At 30.4% G+C, this 17556-nt stretch overlaps 2 protein-coding genes across 4 annotated transcripts; one reads left to right on the forward strand and one right to left on the reverse strand.

Annotated features, from left to right (window-relative positions):
- On the forward strand, positions 1–5617 carry LOC108346253 (UMP-CMP kinase 3). Of its 3 annotated transcripts, none has more exons than XM_017585279.2 (10): positions 1–163; positions 1208–1243; positions 1510–1561; positions 2210–2327; positions 3017–3173; positions 3275–3355; positions 3439–3546; positions 3632–3703; positions 4802–4846; positions 5452–5617. In XM_017585279.2, exons 2-9 carry the CDS (start codon positions 1217–1219, stop codon positions 4808–4810), a joined length of 624 nt encoding a protein of 207 aa, XP_017440768.1. In that variant the 5' UTR covers positions 1–163; positions 1208–1216; the 3' UTR covers positions 4811–4846; positions 5452–5617. The 3 variants fall into 3 exon arrangements, with proteins under 3 accessions (XP_017440768.1, XP_017440766.1, XP_052724460.1); XM_017585277.2 differs by having other exon boundaries at positions 2–163; positions 1194–1243; XM_052868500.1 differs by lacking the exon at positions 1–163 and adding an exon at positions 588–605 and having other exon boundaries at positions 1194–1243.
- A 6120-nt stretch (positions 5618–11737) lies between these two features.
- On the reverse strand, positions 11738–13976 carry LOC108347047 (uncharacterized RNA-binding protein C1827.05c). The gene is made up of 8 exons (XM_017586156.2): positions 13783–13976; positions 13558–13672; positions 13428–13483; positions 12780–12827; positions 12600–12697; positions 12252–12321; positions 12054–12164; positions 11738–11942 (listed from the first exon to the last, which is right to left on the reverse strand). The coding sequence occupies exons 1-8, from the start codon at positions 13864–13866 to the stop codon at positions 11895–11897; spliced, it is 630 nt and encodes a 209-aa protein (XP_017441645.1). The 5' UTR covers positions 13867–13976; the 3' UTR covers positions 11738–11894.
- Between the last annotated feature and the right edge of the window lie 3580 nt (positions 13977–17556).

A 17556-nucleotide genomic window follows, 5' to 3' on the forward strand; every position in this document is an offset into this window, starting at 1 on the left:
CTCTCTTTTTCTCTCTAAAAAAGAGAATAAAAAAATTCACTTCCTTTTGTTTCTCTTCTTTTTTTCAACTCTATAAATAGCACACAACCATTGAAATTCTCCTCTTCATTCTTCTATTTATTCCTCCCTCTCTTTCTCTTTCTCTCATTCTCTCTAGCGTAAGGTACGACCTAACTCTGAATCTCGTTTGAATTTTCTATTATTGGCTTCGCTACCGTTCGCTCTCTCGAGATCTCTTTGAATCTCGCCGAGATCTGGCCGTGCCGATCTCCGATCTGTGCCTCTTGTAACGTGTTTAATTTCTCGAGTCTCTTGATTTGTTTGTGCATTGAATGTTGAAACGTAACGAAAATTCACCTCAATTGTAAACTCGGCGATTCGTGATCTTATTTTCAGTTTTCTGATGTTCATTTTCTTGTGGATGTAAGTGGTAGGCTAGTTGTTTAGTTGGTTTGTGAGATGTGATTTTGGCTTGTTTTCTGTAGATCTAAATTATGATGCTGGTAGCGTTGAATGATTTTGAGTGATAAGCTTAGCGGAAAACTGAATGAGAGTATTGCATGTCGCTCTTGCTCAACATCTTGATCTGTTGAGCGTGAATTTAGGTGAATATAGAAACTGTGTAAGCATGTGAAGATTTAGAGTATCTTGTAAATGCATTATAAGATCAATTCACCCTTAAATGTTTTAATTCAAGCAGAAGTATTCTATAATTTTATGGATCAGATATGTTTTTAATGTTCTCTATTATCGAGTATGATTCAGATATAATAAAAAGTTATGAAACTATGCTAAATTATAATTATATGTTAACTGATTTGTGTATATTATTCTAAAAATAATTCTACTTCTGACTATTCTTTTAATTGTTGAACAAGTTACAATAAATGGCACGTTAGGAAAAAGTTCATTTTTAGTGAGATTAGCGAAATTAAATGATGTTAGTTATTCTTTTTAATCAGTGCTTAAATTAGTAGTTTTTGCTTGTATTTGAAGCCTTTATGCTTTGGCATTAGGGAAATGACTTCAATTTTGTATGGAAGTTTAGCTAATTAATTATGATGTTATTCTAGAATATGTTAATGAGTAACAATACCTAATGGATATTGTAATATACGCGCTTTATTTTTTATTTTTTTTTTGACTTAGATCACTTCTATTTGACTCACAAATACTTGACATTTTTTTTACAGATAAACACATTTAGGTGCTACTAATGGGAAGTGTTGAAGCTGCAAACAAGGTATCCATGGATTCACTTCTAGAATTTGTTATGTATTTTCACTTGTTATTTTTAAACCATATTAAAGTGAACATTTGTAGGTTTGAATATTGAAAATGTTTTTCCTTGATTGCGCAAATTTGGTACTATATCCAGCAAAACATAGTTTTCTTTTTGTTCTATAAAACCAACATAAGCGCTAAGCTTAGCTTTATAGCCTTTTGTTCTATTGCAGAGATATTTTTAATGAATTGTATATTTAGACTGTTTTTAATCATTCATTGTAGGATGCAAATGAAAGCCTCACAGAGAAAAATCCTACAGTTGTTTTTGTCTTAGGTAAGCAGTTATCGGTTTCATTTAAGTTAAGCATCTCCGTTGCCATATTCCCTCTAAAAGAACTTTCAATCAAATTCTGGTGCATGAACTTTGTTTAAAATTGTTGAAGATGACCCTTACGTTGTAATTTCATGCCATAGATCTTCCCCGTGTTCCACTCATTAGTACCAGTTTGCTCTTTTGAAAATGTTGTGATTTTCTACTGAAAAGGTTTATTTAATCCCTTGAGATTCTTTTTCTTCATTGCTTCAGTTTACATGCACGAGCTGTACTGCAAATCCTGAATCTTCAATTAATTGTTTTCTAGTTTCTCAGCTTAAATCTGCCTACCATTTAGACAAGAAATTTGACTGATGACATCATTACTTTTTTGTTATTGAACTTTCACAGGAATATTTTATGAAATAACATACAAATACTTGTAAGCTATAATGAATACTTTGATTTTGGGTATTTATAAACTATTTGCAATCGCAAATATAAGGGCTTATTTTTTGTTGTTTAGCTTATGGCACACAACTTTTTGTTATGACCCCTTTCCGTTTTAAGAGTGAATTTATTTATCATTTATGTTTAATGTGTTAATTGGAATTTACTGTGCATTTTTTTCTGACTTTTAAGTTGGTTATTGATCTGATAATGGTATAGGTGGCCCAGGCAGTGGAAAGGGTACGCAATGTGCAAATATTGTTGATAATTTTCAGTATACTCACCTCAGTGCTGGGGATCTTCTGCGAGCAGAAATCAAATCTGGTTCTGAGAATGGGTGGGTACAAGTTTATTATTTATGTTGATATGTTATTTATAATTCATAAATGCATAAATTTATAAACTTGTTCTGGATTGAGCAGTTATCGTCTATCTTGTCTCTGTTAGAAACATCAATAGGTAGTAATTTTCATCTTGTTATTTTATTAAAAATTATATATGCACAGAAAAAACTTTTTTGTTGCCACACATGTATGAAGATTGCCCTGTTTCTTTTCCTAGAATCTTTAAAAAAAAATTCTAATGTGAGACTTCATTTCCCTTATTATGCATTTCTCTTGTTTATGGGAACATGAAGTTATAGAAATAAGTATACAATTGAAAAGGGAGACATAATCTTTTTCTTTTCTCAAAATTGATAGATATGCATGTGGATTCAATATCATATTGTGCTTTTGGCATCTTTGATTATATCACGGGAAAATTTCCCAGATTTGTGGATGAGTACATTTTGTCCCTTTCTTTTGCTTTTTAGTCAATAAAGATGTAAATTATCCCATAACATTGATGTTAGGTCATGTACTCATGTTCATCTTCTGCGAAATATCTAATTATATGTATTTTTGTATACTTTATTCCTTTTGAACTTTGTCTGCTGAGCGATGGACACTGTTATTAGTCTACCATTTTTTGTATTGTTGGGCTTAAATGGCCGTTAACTTCTCATTCATTTCATTTGTTTGACAGTACAATGATTCAGAATATGATTAAAGAAGGGAAAATTGTTCCCTCTGAGGTAACAATTAAGCTCTTACAAAAAGCAATGAAGGAAAGTGGCAATGACAAATTTCTGATTGATGGTTTTCCCCGCAATGAGGAAAATCGTGCAGCATTTGAGAAAGTGGTAATGGAGATACTAAAATTTAAATAAATAAAATTTTAACTATTCCGATATGGATAATGGTTTACTAACTTTTATTTCCAAAATGCATTATGGATTTGCAGACAGGAATAGGGCCAGCTTTTGTCCTATATTTTGATTGCCCCGAGGAAGAGATGGAGAGGCGACTTCTTAGTAGGAACCAGGTTTAGGTTTATTTTTGTTTAGTTTTAGTTATTTGTATTTCTTTTTGCTAGTCATCACTGAGGACCATTTCTTAATTATAAAGGGTCGAGAAGATGACAATATTGAAACAATAAGGAAGCGGTTCAAGGTGTTCTTGGAGTCTAGTCTTCCCGTGATTAATTATTACGATGCAAAAGGAAAAGTTCGCAAGGTAATTTATAGTTGTGCTTCTACCATAGTTTCATAAGTTTCTTAGTTTCTTTTGTAGGACATCAATAAATTTGTTTCTTTTGTAGATCAACGCTGCAAGATCTGTTGAAGAGGTATTCGAGACTGTGAAAGGAATTTTTGGTCCCAAGAATGAGAAGGTAAATCATTATGTTCGTCTTATGTCAAAACTTTATATGTACAAGTTCCATTTTGTATCAAAGACAAAATTTGGGAACCATTGTCTTCCTTGTTAATTGGTAATGTACCTATCTTGATAGTAAAGTGTCTTGATAGTAAAGTGTGTTGTATTGTATACTATAATAATTTCACTAATGATCGACTCCTGTCATGCCTGAATATTTTAAGATGTTTAATTTTATATACATTATTATGATGTTAATTTTTCATATGCAAATGTTGTAAAACTATAATATTTAAATAAAACTTTGATTACCCTTTTTTTCATCATCAATTTTATTTGTTTAGTATACATTAATGATAGGGTTGATATATTTTTTTTCCGAATAAATAAATATATAGGTAACATAAATGAAAATATTATCTGAAGAGGTGTGCCGTTCAAGTAGATACATTAACATAAATCTCAATTGGACACAATTATGAATTCAGTAAGCCTTCATGAAAACTTTCAAGAACCAATTGCTGGCTCTCAACCTATGCTTTCAATATCTACAAGAGGAAAAAACATTTATTAATTCTCTAGAACATTCTTTAATGGCAAAACCTACTATTGTACGTTTGAGAAACATGAAGCCTTAACCTCAAACATTCTTAAACCCTCGAGGGATATAAAGTTTTCTGATTAGACTACTCTTTGAATCAACTATTGTAACAATTATATATGTGAAGCATAGTTTGTGCACATGAAAAGTAGGGAGAATAGCAAAAGTTGCAACCGTTAGATGCTTGTAGTAGATATTGACTTTCCTACCAAACTACTTTCTGGTCTCGTAAGGAAAGGATTTTTGATATGAAAAGCTTTTGAAACTTACTTAAATTGCAACCTAAATTAAGACAAGTACAAATGAAAATGTACATTGCATGTGATCCTTCTATTTTTCACTTGTCAGACGAGTGAGAACTTCCTGAGAAGTTTAAGGAGTAACTCTAAATTATAAATGATCAACTTTTCACCAGAGACATGAATATTATTTATCATGAAAATTAAGTTTTCTAACCATGCTATTTCAACTGTAATATTTCTTGGGAGTTGATGTTCATCTGTTTTTTTGCAGGCTGAATGAGCATGTTAACCTTGAGTCCATGGTGGAAATTTGGAGGTAAATGTTGCATCATGAATGATATATAAGCATATATTTTATATTGATGCATTTTACTGTACTACTTGACTTCATGATCACGCATCACTGAGTAGATTGAAGTTTAGATTTTATTTTTTTAATATTTTTTGTTTAGCATTTTAAAATTCATGCATGTTAGTATCATCCTTCCAAAGTGGTAATGAATCAATTCTTGTTTTGCTTTTCGGATACACGATCAACCATCTTTTGGTAATGCTTTTAGATATTCTTCATGTCGTGTGGTTAGTGATGAAGGGTCAAGAATATTCTCAATTGAATCATCCAACTTTAAAAAATGTTTAAACTCGTACTCGATCACAACTCCCTTTTGTGGAAGTGATGACGTTGCAGAAACTTTACAATTAAAGGCATAACCAAAAGGATCTGTATTTGATATTTTATTCGTTTTCATACATTGGATAATAGAGTTTATATAAATAGGATGCTGATTTATAATTTATGCTGTATTTGATCTTTCCATGTTTCATCATTCATTCCCCAGTCAATCATATAGGAATATAATTTATCATTAACATATATGAATAGGATGCTGATTTACTGTCGATCTTGTTATTGTTTTCCAGGTCATATCAGTATTGGTTGCTTGTTCTGTTGTCTCACATTTTGTTACTACTTAAATAGAAAATTGTAGTTTATACCTGAGGGTTTTACCTCTGTATTCTATTGTTATAATAATAGTTTGTTGTCATTCATTGATTTTGCAATAAAGAATTGGGTCCTGCTTATATATACCATACTCTTTAGCACTGGAAGTAAAACACACAAAAATTGAATCAAGAACATCCTCACAGATGAAACCTCAAGAACATCAGCTAATAGACTTGCATGCGTCCAGAGAATCTCTAGTCAATAAATTAAAGTGGCTATAAAATTCGAAACGTACATGGAAATCGAATGACACTTTAGACACGAAGAGATATTTAAAGGGAAAATCTTTTCTGTTTTAAAAGTAACATTTTGATCTACTTAAAGTTTACAATGATTTAAGACTGTTAGCATCAACTTTTAATTTCAATTGAGATCTTAATGTTTGAAGTCTCCACTCAAAAACTTTAGTTTTAGGCGGACAAATTATTTTAAAGGATAATTTATTCTTGTCGGGGATTTATTATAAGATTCTTTAAATATAATAATTAAAATTTAAGAAACGTTTAAGTATTAGTCATTGAAAATTCTGGAAGATAAATTTTTAAAAAAAGTTATTATTTATATTGTATGTATTTTGTTGTATACGTGTTTCTCACCCTCGTTTATATTAACACTTTAATTTTAATTATTTATCAATTTTCTATAATAATAAAATTAAATTTTACCTTCTAATTGTATAATTAATCTCTACATTAAAGTTTTATCAAAAGTTGGAATTAACATCCCGATCCAGCTTACCATTTGAGTTTCATAGGGAAAAATATTCTTATTTCTTTTACACTATGAAGAGCTTATCTTTAATTTTCCAAGAATAAATACATAAATGAATAAAAATCAAGCTAGTAAGTAACAGATGATCATTGCCACTAATCTCATGAAAATTTAAATACCACAATTGTATTATATTTTTTATTTTTTATTAATTCATTATTTGATATCATATTTTACAACTAATTAAATTAATAATATACAAATTATATTTTCTTGTTCAAATTAAAATATAATTAATAATTTAATATATAGACTATTCAAAATAAATATAAATGAAAATTTAAATAATGAGGCAACAACATAAAAATTACTTGTTAATTTACTCCAATCCGGTAAAATCAGAAAGAGTAGGAAAGGGTATTAAAATTGTGAACCTCTTTCATTTTAATCGTCTCACCTTTTATGATGACAAGGTGGGGGTGAATTTAAATCGTCATTACACTGTGTTGAGATCATTGAGTAGCATGAATTTTATTTTGAATTACAATGAACTGAATCAGTTTTAATTTACTAAAAAATTAATTAAAAGTAAAATCTATATAATAAAAATTAATTTCGTATATTAACACTTTTTCATGAATAAATATTTAATAATATCCAAAAATTATTTTAATATGTATTTTTGGTAAGTTAAAAATTAAAATTGTTAAACCAAATATATATATATATATATATATATATACATACATACATATATTTATTTATTTTTACAAAGATAATTTAAAAATATTAGTTGGATTAATTTTGATTTGTAAGTTTTAATCATCCATAAAATTAAATGTGTATTTGATTATTTTGAATAAATTTTCTCGAGGATGAGATAGATGATAAATAAATAGATTGTTATTCTCATAAAAAGGGTAAGAATTCGAGTTTGAATTAAAATAAAACTTAAATTTATTACAAGGTAAAGTAAGGTGTGTGTTTTATTACAAGGTAAAGTAAGGTGGGTGGGTGTGTGTGTGTGTATTATACTTATTTTTTAAAATTCACGTCTGCTAATACTTATTTTTAACATTTAGATTGATACAATATGCTGAGATAGTAGATACGAGTCGATTGTATAAAAGAGCGTGATATCATCTTTAATTTAAAATTATAATTCCTTTTTATGAGTGGCTTAACTCTTTTTTTGTATTATTTTTAATTTATATTTTGATTTCTAACAAAAAATTATATATAAAAAACAGTAATGGTTACGCTTCATTATTCATGAAAATAAAAAGATACATAGGGCAAAAGGCATGTCTCATATTAAAATATCAAGCGAAAAAATGTGTACACCCGAAGTTTACCATGTAATTTGCGACCAGACTCTGAAACTTTCAAAGCATTCGTTCTTGACAAATTGAACGGATATTTTTTGTCCTACAAGTGAAATATTATCTTTTGTTTTTTGTATTGTTTCTTAGCAGCTCCAGATTCATACCTAATCTATCAGCTCTAGAAAATGTCAATAGGCCTTTCTATTGGTATTGAAGGGTATTAGTTAGAAAATTTATTCCTAAGCTATCTAATTTCAGCTTTTTAGCCAAAGAAGACTTGGAATTGTAGGGTCAAATATGAAACAATTGAATGACATCTTCATTTTTGTATAGAAATATACGTTCCGTATATCTCAAAAACTACACAGCACAGGTCTTCTCAGGGCACAAAGTCATTAAATATATATATTAAATACGTTACGATCGTCGTTATCTACGGAACCCATTTTATATACTAGAGGGATCCACCTCTTTTGAAAGCGTAATAGCATCAGAAGTTAGCTATGTCTTGGTTCGCCGAAGATATTGCCAGTATAGTGTTGAAAGGTCGGATAGGATATATATAGTGTTAAAATTGGGTAGCAAAATAATTGTTTGGAAAAAAACTAAGAAGATGATGAATTAATTTTATTAATAAAAATTGTACTTTCAGAAAGTTTTTCATTTTTTTAAATCAATGATCAATTAATTTTTTTTTAATAATAACAACATTTAATTTAAAGACGATAGCAAAAGGGCAAATTATACATGCATTTTATATGGTTTCGTATAAAAAGATTTTGCGTATAGTATTAACTCAAACAATAAAATAAATTAAACTTACAATTGTTAGTGGAAAATGGTGAGTACACATATTGCATGTAATAAATAATAAATATCTTTATTTTTAGGTGGATTTGTACAATACATAACAACTTTAGCAAATTACAACTCAATTAGACAACAAATCTTACAAACACAAATAAAAAAACTTTTTTTTGTATTTTATTAAATAGTTGATGTGCAAGAAGAAATTAATATAGACTATTTAAAAGTGTCAAGATTAAATTTCATCAATTTTATTCTCATGCATACACCGTCATCTCAATTTCAAATTTATGTTAAAATTAATTCACAAAATTATTCAAATCCTATTTCTAGTGACTTTGAGCCTATAATAACTCATCAAATTCCAATTTCTTAAATCTCAACAAGTAACCATACATTAAGTTGAGTCTTAAAATTACTAATGAATCATGTTCTATCCTAGATACAAACTTTATTGGGTATTCAATTTCAGTTCTAAGTTTAAAAGACATTTTCAAATACCTTAAGAACCAGTCATCAAGCCATGAATAATCAAGGCACAACAAGCATTAAGAATAGAAATCAAATACTAACTTTAAGATGGAAAAATATAGGTACATAGGTATTAACCTCACAAAATACATAAGATTCAGTTTATTACATCTAACATCTAATATCAACAAATAGGATTGACTCTTCAGGGTGAAAAACCTAAGGTTTATAAATTGAAGAAATAAGAAAGAAATTGAAACGAAAGAGAAATGCATGCCCAATCACACTTTCTCTTCGCATTTTCATCTCTAATTTGTGATACATCTTCCTCCTCAACTCAAAAGATGCAAAATTACCATTGATGAAGATTGAATCTCAAGGTGGAGAAGGGAGAGCTTCCCAGCACCCTAAACATCCATCTCCCATTCGCTCTAGAGAATAATGAAGTGTGTGAGAAAAGAATGCCCAAAAACCTTAAGGAAAACATAAATAAATAACTCATTGACACGTCACTGACACAGTAAGTAACATAATTTAGTTTGGAGATATTTTGCAATTGTTGAATTTCTAGTCCTAGTAAATAGCATAGTTTAGTTTGGACATATTTTCCCAGCTTTGAATTTTCTAGTGCAGTGCTGATTTTTAATCTTGACTAATATTTCAGTCTTTTGCTTTTGGTGCTATGAATTAGTTCATCTATTGGTGCAGTTAACTTGAGTAAACAGCTTGTGCAAGTTAGTTTCGGTGATGTGAAAATTCTTGCAATTCTAGAACAGTACAGTTGTTTGTAATCAGTAGGAAGCATTTGGAAACTGGTTAGAGCAGTTCTTGCAACTTGAAACAACCAGTTTGGGAACTCAATTGAACAGATTTTTCGTGAAGAGATGACCTGCGTTAGCCTGGCTGAAAGCTCAAAGCTGAGATTGTTTACTTGCTACTTAGGAGTCTTGTAAACATGGTTAAACTGTTTTAGACAGTTTGTAGGCAATTTTACCTGTTATTGGCAGTTCTTGTGACTGGGTTTAGGCGGTTTTTCAGTTTTCCAGTAGTACAGACCTGATCGGCCTATATAAAGGCTTGGATGTTCTTTTAGAAACTTGTTTTACAATACAGCTCCTAGAATTATTATAGATTAGTTTTCCAATTTTCTTCACGATTCAGTTTTTCTCCATAGTTCTCCCTGAAGATTCTTGGCTGTCTTAACAAAGTTAACAAAGGCAATCAAGAACTTCAGTGCATTTTTATTATGAACCAGGTTCTATCCAATTCAAGCCATTTGTATTCTTTCAAAATTTTCAATTTCGTTTTCTTATGCATTTTACTGCTTCGTGTTATGATTCTCGTTCTTCTATTGTTATTTTCTATTCATTTTAGTTTCCAATTCAATGCCATGCGTTAGTTCTTTACTTCTAAATCAGAACACGCCATTCTATTTAGGCTTTGGTTTGAACGTTGAATTGTGATTTATGCTTCAAATTTTCACAGTTTTTACTGTTTACTGTTTAATTAGTCTAAGTCTAATTCAATCTTACAAAATCAATTTGAATAATAAAATTTACGTTCACTAATATATTATAAGTTAATCTTATCTATAATTGATGTGAGATTTCTAACACGTCTCGAACTTAATTTTAAGTATATAAACTTGTTTTAAGCATTAGTTCTATATAATTCAGTTTCTATTTATTCTGGTATTTCGTGGAACACATCGTGCATTTTCAGTTTTCTCTGACTTTTATCAAGCAGTTTTAGTTTTTGTAGTTTTACATTATTTTGGTGATTTTTAGAGATTTTAATGAATTCCATTCATATTCCCCATCATTAAGACAGATTTATACACTAGAATTACTCAAATTTTTGCCTTCCTTGGATTGACCTCCTTCTTGAGTGAGATTTAATTTATGTTGCTAGTACTACCAGAATTTGCCTTGAACTAATTGACAATACTTGTTGAAAATAGCATTATAGGTGATTTTTGTTTCTTTAGCCATTTAACCAACTAAAACCTATCTTGAACTATTTTACCATTGAACCCAAATTTTGAGTCCCTTTAGTCTATTTTTGTTTATTACCTGCTCACTATACGTCCTTAGACCAGAAAATACATGTTATACCTTACTTAGATTCCTCTAGTTCTTAGAGTTGTAGATGCTTCTTCCATATCCGTAATGATATATTTGATGGCAAGTAAAGAAGGAATAGTAGTAATTCAAGGGTTTAAAGATTTAGAAGGATAATAAACGTTCTTCCTTCCTCCCTCAGTGGTTCTTTTCATTTTGAACAATGAGACTGTTGAATTCCTTATGGTGTTCAGCCAATGATTATTTTGCTTACTTCACAAAAAAGCGAACAGATTATAGGAATCTGTTATAATGATCAACACACACCATTTGGGTTATTACAAAATATTTTATTTCGAAATGGTTTGAGAATACTATTCCCTCAATTTGGTATTCATTTCTCTATTTCAATAAAAAAAAAGTCCTATAATTCAAAAATTGATAACAAAAACATGAGTCTGCAAACTATTATTCTCGACCTTTTCAAATAAATGATAAAATTGTATAATTACTTTTAATATATTAAATAAAACCATGTATTACTAATAAATAGTATCAAATAATACATTAAGACCTAAAATAATTCGAAGCCTAACATCACCCTGTAAAATAATACATTTCCAAATTTTTATTATCAACATACACAATTAAAACTACTTTCCGTTTCATTGAATATTTATGAGAAGTCAATAAATTAACAGAAATATTTTTTGCCAGATTGTCAATGTTAACAAAAATTAAAAAACGAAGCAATAAATGTGCGCAAACTCTAATTAAGAGTGCAATTGAAGACCAAAAAAGAAGTAAAACAGTAATGAGCCTGAAGGTGATCAACTGCTTAAAAAGTTTATGAATATATAAAATGGATCATGCTTCCTGTAAACATTTGACGGATACAAGGTTTCAGAACTAAGTTCCAAAACTGCGAAAATATTAAAACTAAAAATCCTAAACCAGCAGACTCCTGTGTTCCAGGTTACCAACTCAGTCATCAAACTTTATTTTCTTTGGAGCAGGCTGGATGTTACCCATCTGCAAAGAACAATTATATATGCAAAATGAGAGCAAAACTCAAGATGCAGAATATTCTCTATTTGTGAAAAGAAATGAACCACCACAGAATGATAAAAGCAAAAGGCTCACAATCTCAGGGCTTTCGTAATCAATGCCAGCAGCCTCTATCCTTTTCCGTCGTTTTTGGTCATGTTTTAGAATCCTCTCCACCAATTTTTTGTGCTCGTCTAAGGTTCTTTCCTGGAATGACAGCATCAAGAACTTAATACTGAGAATCAGACGAGAAATATCAAGCAGATATACTTTATTATCCAATGAACTAGATACCTTGTCATGACGCTTCCGTTCAATTTGGACATAATCCAATGGCTTGTGACGATAACTGAATCCTCTCCATCTACGATGAAAAATGCCACACATTCATTTGTTACCTTTGGTCATATTCAAAGAAGAAACTAAATCTTTAAACCTTAAACCAAGGTACATGTATGTTTGAGGGAATTCCTAATTCTCTATTCGTTAGTGATTTTTTTCAATACTCTAAATAGATATCTTTCTTTTTCACACGTGTAAAAGAAGGAGGTGGAAAGAAAATTGAAGGTTAGACACACTAAAGTCTACAAAGGGAATCCTTAGAAGGAAATAGATCCGGAAAAAATTTCATTAATAACTTACAATCTTGAATGAACATTCTCCGGAGGTACAACATGAACTTGGAGAAGGTGCTCGAAAAGGAGATAATTGTGCATAGTATCAGCTACAATTTTCGCAACCTACAAATCAAGGCACTATTAAAACAAGGAAACTGAATTTTATTACAAACACAATCAATTAATCTGCAGAAACAACAAATACCTCAGGAGATTCAAATTCTATGTACCCAAAATGTCTTGATTTTCCTGTCTGTTAAAGAACAAGAAACATATATTGTCAGTATCAATCAACTAAAACCAATATCCATCATCACTAAAAGGGTAAATATTGCAGCCCCAAAGAATTTAAAGAAACAAATATCTTGATGGTTGGTTGAAAACCCATAGTTTTTTTCAGAATGTAAGGACCAAACAAAAGCAAAATTACTACAATATTGATTGATTGCAGAGGCTTCAACTTCTCTGAGAAACTCATAACTATTAACGACACAACAGATATTCTGCATTGGAACAGTTTCTTAAATTAAGACCACTCACGAACAAATAAAGCACGAGACAAGAAAAGTAATTTTTCGCCACACAACCATACATTGCATTGTGTCAAAATTGACAACTCTTTAGGGTGCATTATCTATCCTGATGATATCGTGCACAGTCACACACCCATCCACCAGAATAAAAGATTATACAAAAATAATCACTGAATCCACAGGTAAAATTAACTACATGAGTAAATAGATCAGAATAAACAAAGTATGCCACAATTATCAAATTGACAAAATCACACAATAATGCAAATAATAACAAGCACGGACATTAAAGTAGACAAGTTAACATGCAAGCAACTAACCTTTTTATTTCTCGCGATTCTCAACCTTTTGATGGTTCCAAATTGACCAAAATAACCTACAAAATGCAATCGTAAACACACACTCCACAAAATCCATAAAAAATCTGACAAAAGAAAAATCCATGAGCACCTTCCATCTCCTTCTCATAGAATCCATGCGGAATCCTGGATACGTACAATACCGTGGAGGTATTCTCCGGCGGCTTCTGTTCGGCGAGCTTGCGAGCAGGACCACCTTCCAAGGGCTTTACCAATTCAGAAACAAAATTAAGCACCATACTGACACAATAAATTGAAAAATAAAAGGAAAAGTTAACTGAACAGAGAGCACACAGAATCGGTATTATCAACTTACCAAAAAATCAGCACCCTCAGATGGCTTGTTAGAGGAAGCCTTTTTCATGTTCTTCTTCATAGCTTTCTTTGCCTTTGTTCCCATCTCACTGTCTGTTATGCCTAACTACTTCTCTGCAAAGAAACAAGATATAGTAAACGAGGGTGGCGAGGGATTGCGTTAAAACCCTAACCCAGGTCTATCAGACTCAATATTTTAAGGCTGATTATTTCACCATATAATGTTCTTTTCTTAAATAATTTAATTTATTTTTAATTAAATATCACAATTTAATATTTTATTGTTAAAAAATAGCTGTAATATATATATATATATATACAAAAAAAAAAAGACCACATAAAGTGAAACACTTTAATGAATATTTTCCTTGGGAAATTATTCATACAGTTATTATTTTATAAAACCACCATATAATGTTTTTCTTAAATAATTTAATTTATATTTCAATTATATATCACAATAAAATATTAAATTGTTAAAAAGTTGCTGTAATTTAGTTATTTAAAAAGGAGTTGATTCTTAATACAAGAATAATCATACTGTATATTAGTTAAATTTTAGTATCGAATTAAACCCATCGCTTCTTTTTTCTTTCAAATCTATAAAACTAATTTATACTTTTAAATATATAATAAAAAAAATTGAACCCATAATCTTTTTTTTTCTTCTTTTTAATTTTACCAATAAGCTATTTTATAATCAGGATATTCACCTATTAGTAAAAATATTTATTTCTTAGAATAATAATTTAATTTTCACGTTGTCACCAAATAGGTTAAAAGTTGAGGGAAAATTTTCTATTTTCAAATGCTCTGTAAATAAATTCTCACAGGAAGAATTCATAATCTAACTGTACCCCAATCCCATACTGACACATCACCAGAACAAATAATTAAATAATTATTGGAGTAAGGGAAAATTATATGTTTACTACAGTTTTCTACAACAATTTGACAGAGTTCATGTGTCAATTTGTTACTAGTTTATTGTTTATTTTTTTAATATGCAGATGTGGAAATAAAAAACTACACACTTTTAATGATGTAATATATTTTTGGTTCAACTTTTAAAGTTTTAACCCAAAAAAACCTACTTCACGAGTTCTATTTTCGCATTTTAGTTGTTTCTTCCTAGTTTTGTATTATTTATTTTTTTTTGGTAACCTTTGAGACGGAATATTGTATATTTTTGTGTTGGTGTATCAATTATTTTGATATTATTGATGAAATAACGGTATTGTCAACACCCAATTTCGTTCAAGTAAATAAATAATAAAAAATAAAGAATAAGAGAATAATAATTAATGGTAAATAAAAAGGATAAAATAATAACTTTAATAAGAGAAAAATATGATTTTCTGATAATAATGATAATCAATGTTTTTTAATTTGTTTTCTGGCAACTAAGACCATTTCTTTTCCTATTTTGTTTTATTGTCAATTAATTCACAAGGCAAAGATTTTCATAATATTATAATCTGTGTATATAAATACACACTCTGTCATAGAAAAAAAACGAAAAAGAGAGAGAAGCATGCAGAAATAATAGAAAGAGAATATAGAAAAAAAAAATAGGTTCTCACCCATAAGGGTTTTGTGAACGACAATCATCAAAGAGGAAAGAGGAGAAGTAAAAAGGTATGTCACTTCTACACCATTCTTTTTTTCTTTTTATTTACTTTGAAGTTTTTTTCTAAAGGTATTTTTTTTCCTACACACAAATAATGTTTTTTTAAATCATAATTTTTTTTATAAGTATGTGTCGGCCTATGGCCGGTTTCTTTCTTTTTTCCACCATTCTTAAATAAATAAAAAATACAAAATCTTCAAAACCAAAAAAGATGTCAATCTTGTTAAAAGAAATCTATTTTTGGATTCACTTTTCAAAAATCAATAGTAATTTTTAAACAAACTCACAAACCTAGAATTACATGATCCCTGATTGTCCATTATAAATGGATGTACGTAGCCAAGGTTAATTCTTGTCGGGTTCATAAAACAAAAAATATTTTTTTGTTTCTTAATAGCTTTTTTTATTTATTTTTTTTTATTTTTTTAGGGAAATTTAAACATTTTGAAAAATCACGTATACTTTATACATTTAATTAAAGGTACTGCCTTCTTGGGTAGACACGATAGGGTGCTAATACCTTCCTTATGCGTAACCGATTCCCGAACCTAAAAGTATACTTTTTGCAGACCATATCTTATTTTTCGGTTTTCCATAGTTTTTCATAATAAATTATGGTGGCGACTCCACAAATTTATTTCTCAAACCCGTTTATTTTTCGGGTCGCTGTCCCGTCACGATTTCGGTTGCGACAGGTATGGTTGGTTATTATTATTTTTTTTTTCAATGTCTCGATAGGATCCTATTTTGGTATGGAATTTTAAATAGGTCCGCTTTCGTTTTGGCGTCTCAATTGGGTCATTATTTTTGTAAAATTGAAGCAATTAGAGGCCTGTCGTCGATGGCTTTCGGGTTAATTAATTACCCAATTCATCAAATTCACCGTTAATAATTGCTTGATGTTAGTATAGAACAATTGAAAGCCGTTAATTAAAAGCTTAAATGGTTGTTCCCACAGGCAGAGCTAGCGAAGGCGTTAAGAGACTATGTTGGGAGAGAAACACCTCTGTATCACGCGGAGCGATTGTCTGAGTATTATAAGAGCATCAACAACGGGAATGGGCCTGATATATACTTAAAGAGAGAGGACCTCAACCATGATGGCTCTCACAAGATGAACAACGCTCTTGCTCAAGCCATGATTGCTAAACGAATGGGTTGCAAAAGCATGGTCACCGCCACTGGCTCTAAACAACACGACCTTGCAACAACTGCAACATGCGCAAAACTCGCTTTGGAGTGCACGGTTTTCATGGCCAATTTTGTGCTCAAAGTGATGGACAATGAATTTTTGTCGAGTCGGAAATAAATGTTCAGGGCCCAAACTGAGAAAGATCCTTCGGATGCTGGACCATCCATTTCTTCTCACTATGTACTCCTATATTGCAATAGATAAGCTCTCTTGCTTGGTTATGGAGTATTGCCCATGAGGAGATCTGCATGTGCTGTGACAAAGGCGGTCATACAAGAGTTTCTCGAAACAAGCAACTAGGTAGGAGTTGTGAACTTTTCCATTCCTTAGTGACTAGAAAACAACGATTTTGTTTTCTCCGCGTTGGAGGTTGAAGGAAGAGGTGTTTCTCTCTCTCCCTTTTCGTGCATATCTCTTAGGATTTTAGGGTTTTGAAGAAGAAAAGGGGTTTCCCCCTCCTCGCGCTTCCAATCGAAGAAGAAAAGGGGTTTGCCTAGTTTGCCCTTGAGTACATTTGATTTGACCTCTGTGCAATTCATTTTTTAATACAAAAATCAATTCAAACTCCTTTTTAATGCCATGTGTGATTAGTGAATGCATTGACCACGCCACGTAACCCAAACTTAAACGACCGTTTGTCTAATTTGACGGCAGACCTCTAATTGCATCAATTTTACAAAAACAAGGACCCATAAAGACGCCCAAAAGAAAGAGAACCTATTTGAGATTCCGGACCAAAATAGGAACCTACCGAAACATTAAACCTATATTTTTTTTTATATTTTAAATTTGTTTTTAGATATAGTGTAAGGCAAAATACATTGTTGAGATGAATGAAATGCTTAAGGATATCGAATGTGTTTAGATTGGAGAGATGCCTTTCAAATGGTGTCTATACATAGAAAGATCTATAGACATATGTTATTTCTATTGAAGGAGATGGTAAATCGTTA

The sequence above is a fragment of the Vigna angularis genome, chromosome 9 (genome assembly GCF_016808095.1).
Source record: "Vigna angularis cultivar LongXiaoDou No.4 chromosome 9, ASM1680809v1, whole genome shotgun sequence".
Taxonomy (NCBI): domain Eukaryota; kingdom Viridiplantae; phylum Streptophyta; class Magnoliopsida; order Fabales; family Fabaceae; genus Vigna; species Vigna angularis.

What these genes read in the sequence shown, in the direction of transcription:
- LOC108346253 (XM_017585279.2), top strand. Translation starts at nt 1,217, where the DNA reads ATGGGAAGTGTTGAAGCTGCAAACAAG. An exon ending in GTGTTGAAGCTGCAAACAAG is followed by an intron (nt 1,244 to 1,509) that starts GTATCCATGGAT and finishes CATTCATTGTAG; the next exon opens with GATGCAAATGAAAGCCTCAC. An exon ending in GACTTCTTAGTAGGAACCAG is followed by an intron (nt 3,356 to 3,438) that starts GTTTAGGTTTAT and finishes TTAATTATAAAG; the next exon opens with GGTCGAGAAGATGACAATAT.
- LOC108347047 (XM_017586156.2), bottom strand. Translation starts at nt 13,866, where the DNA reads ATGGGAACAAAGGCAAAGAAAGCTATGAAGAAGAACATGAAAAAGGCT. An exon ending in AACGGAAGCGTCATGACAAG is followed by an intron (nt 12,165 to 12,251) that starts GTATCTAGTTCA and finishes CTGTCATTCCAG; the next exon opens with GAAAGAACCTTAGACGAGCA. An exon ending in ATTACGAAAGCCCTGAGATT is followed by an intron (nt 11,943 to 12,053) that starts GTGAGCCTTTTG and finishes TGTTCTTTGCAG; the next exon opens with ATGGGTAACATCCAGCCTGC.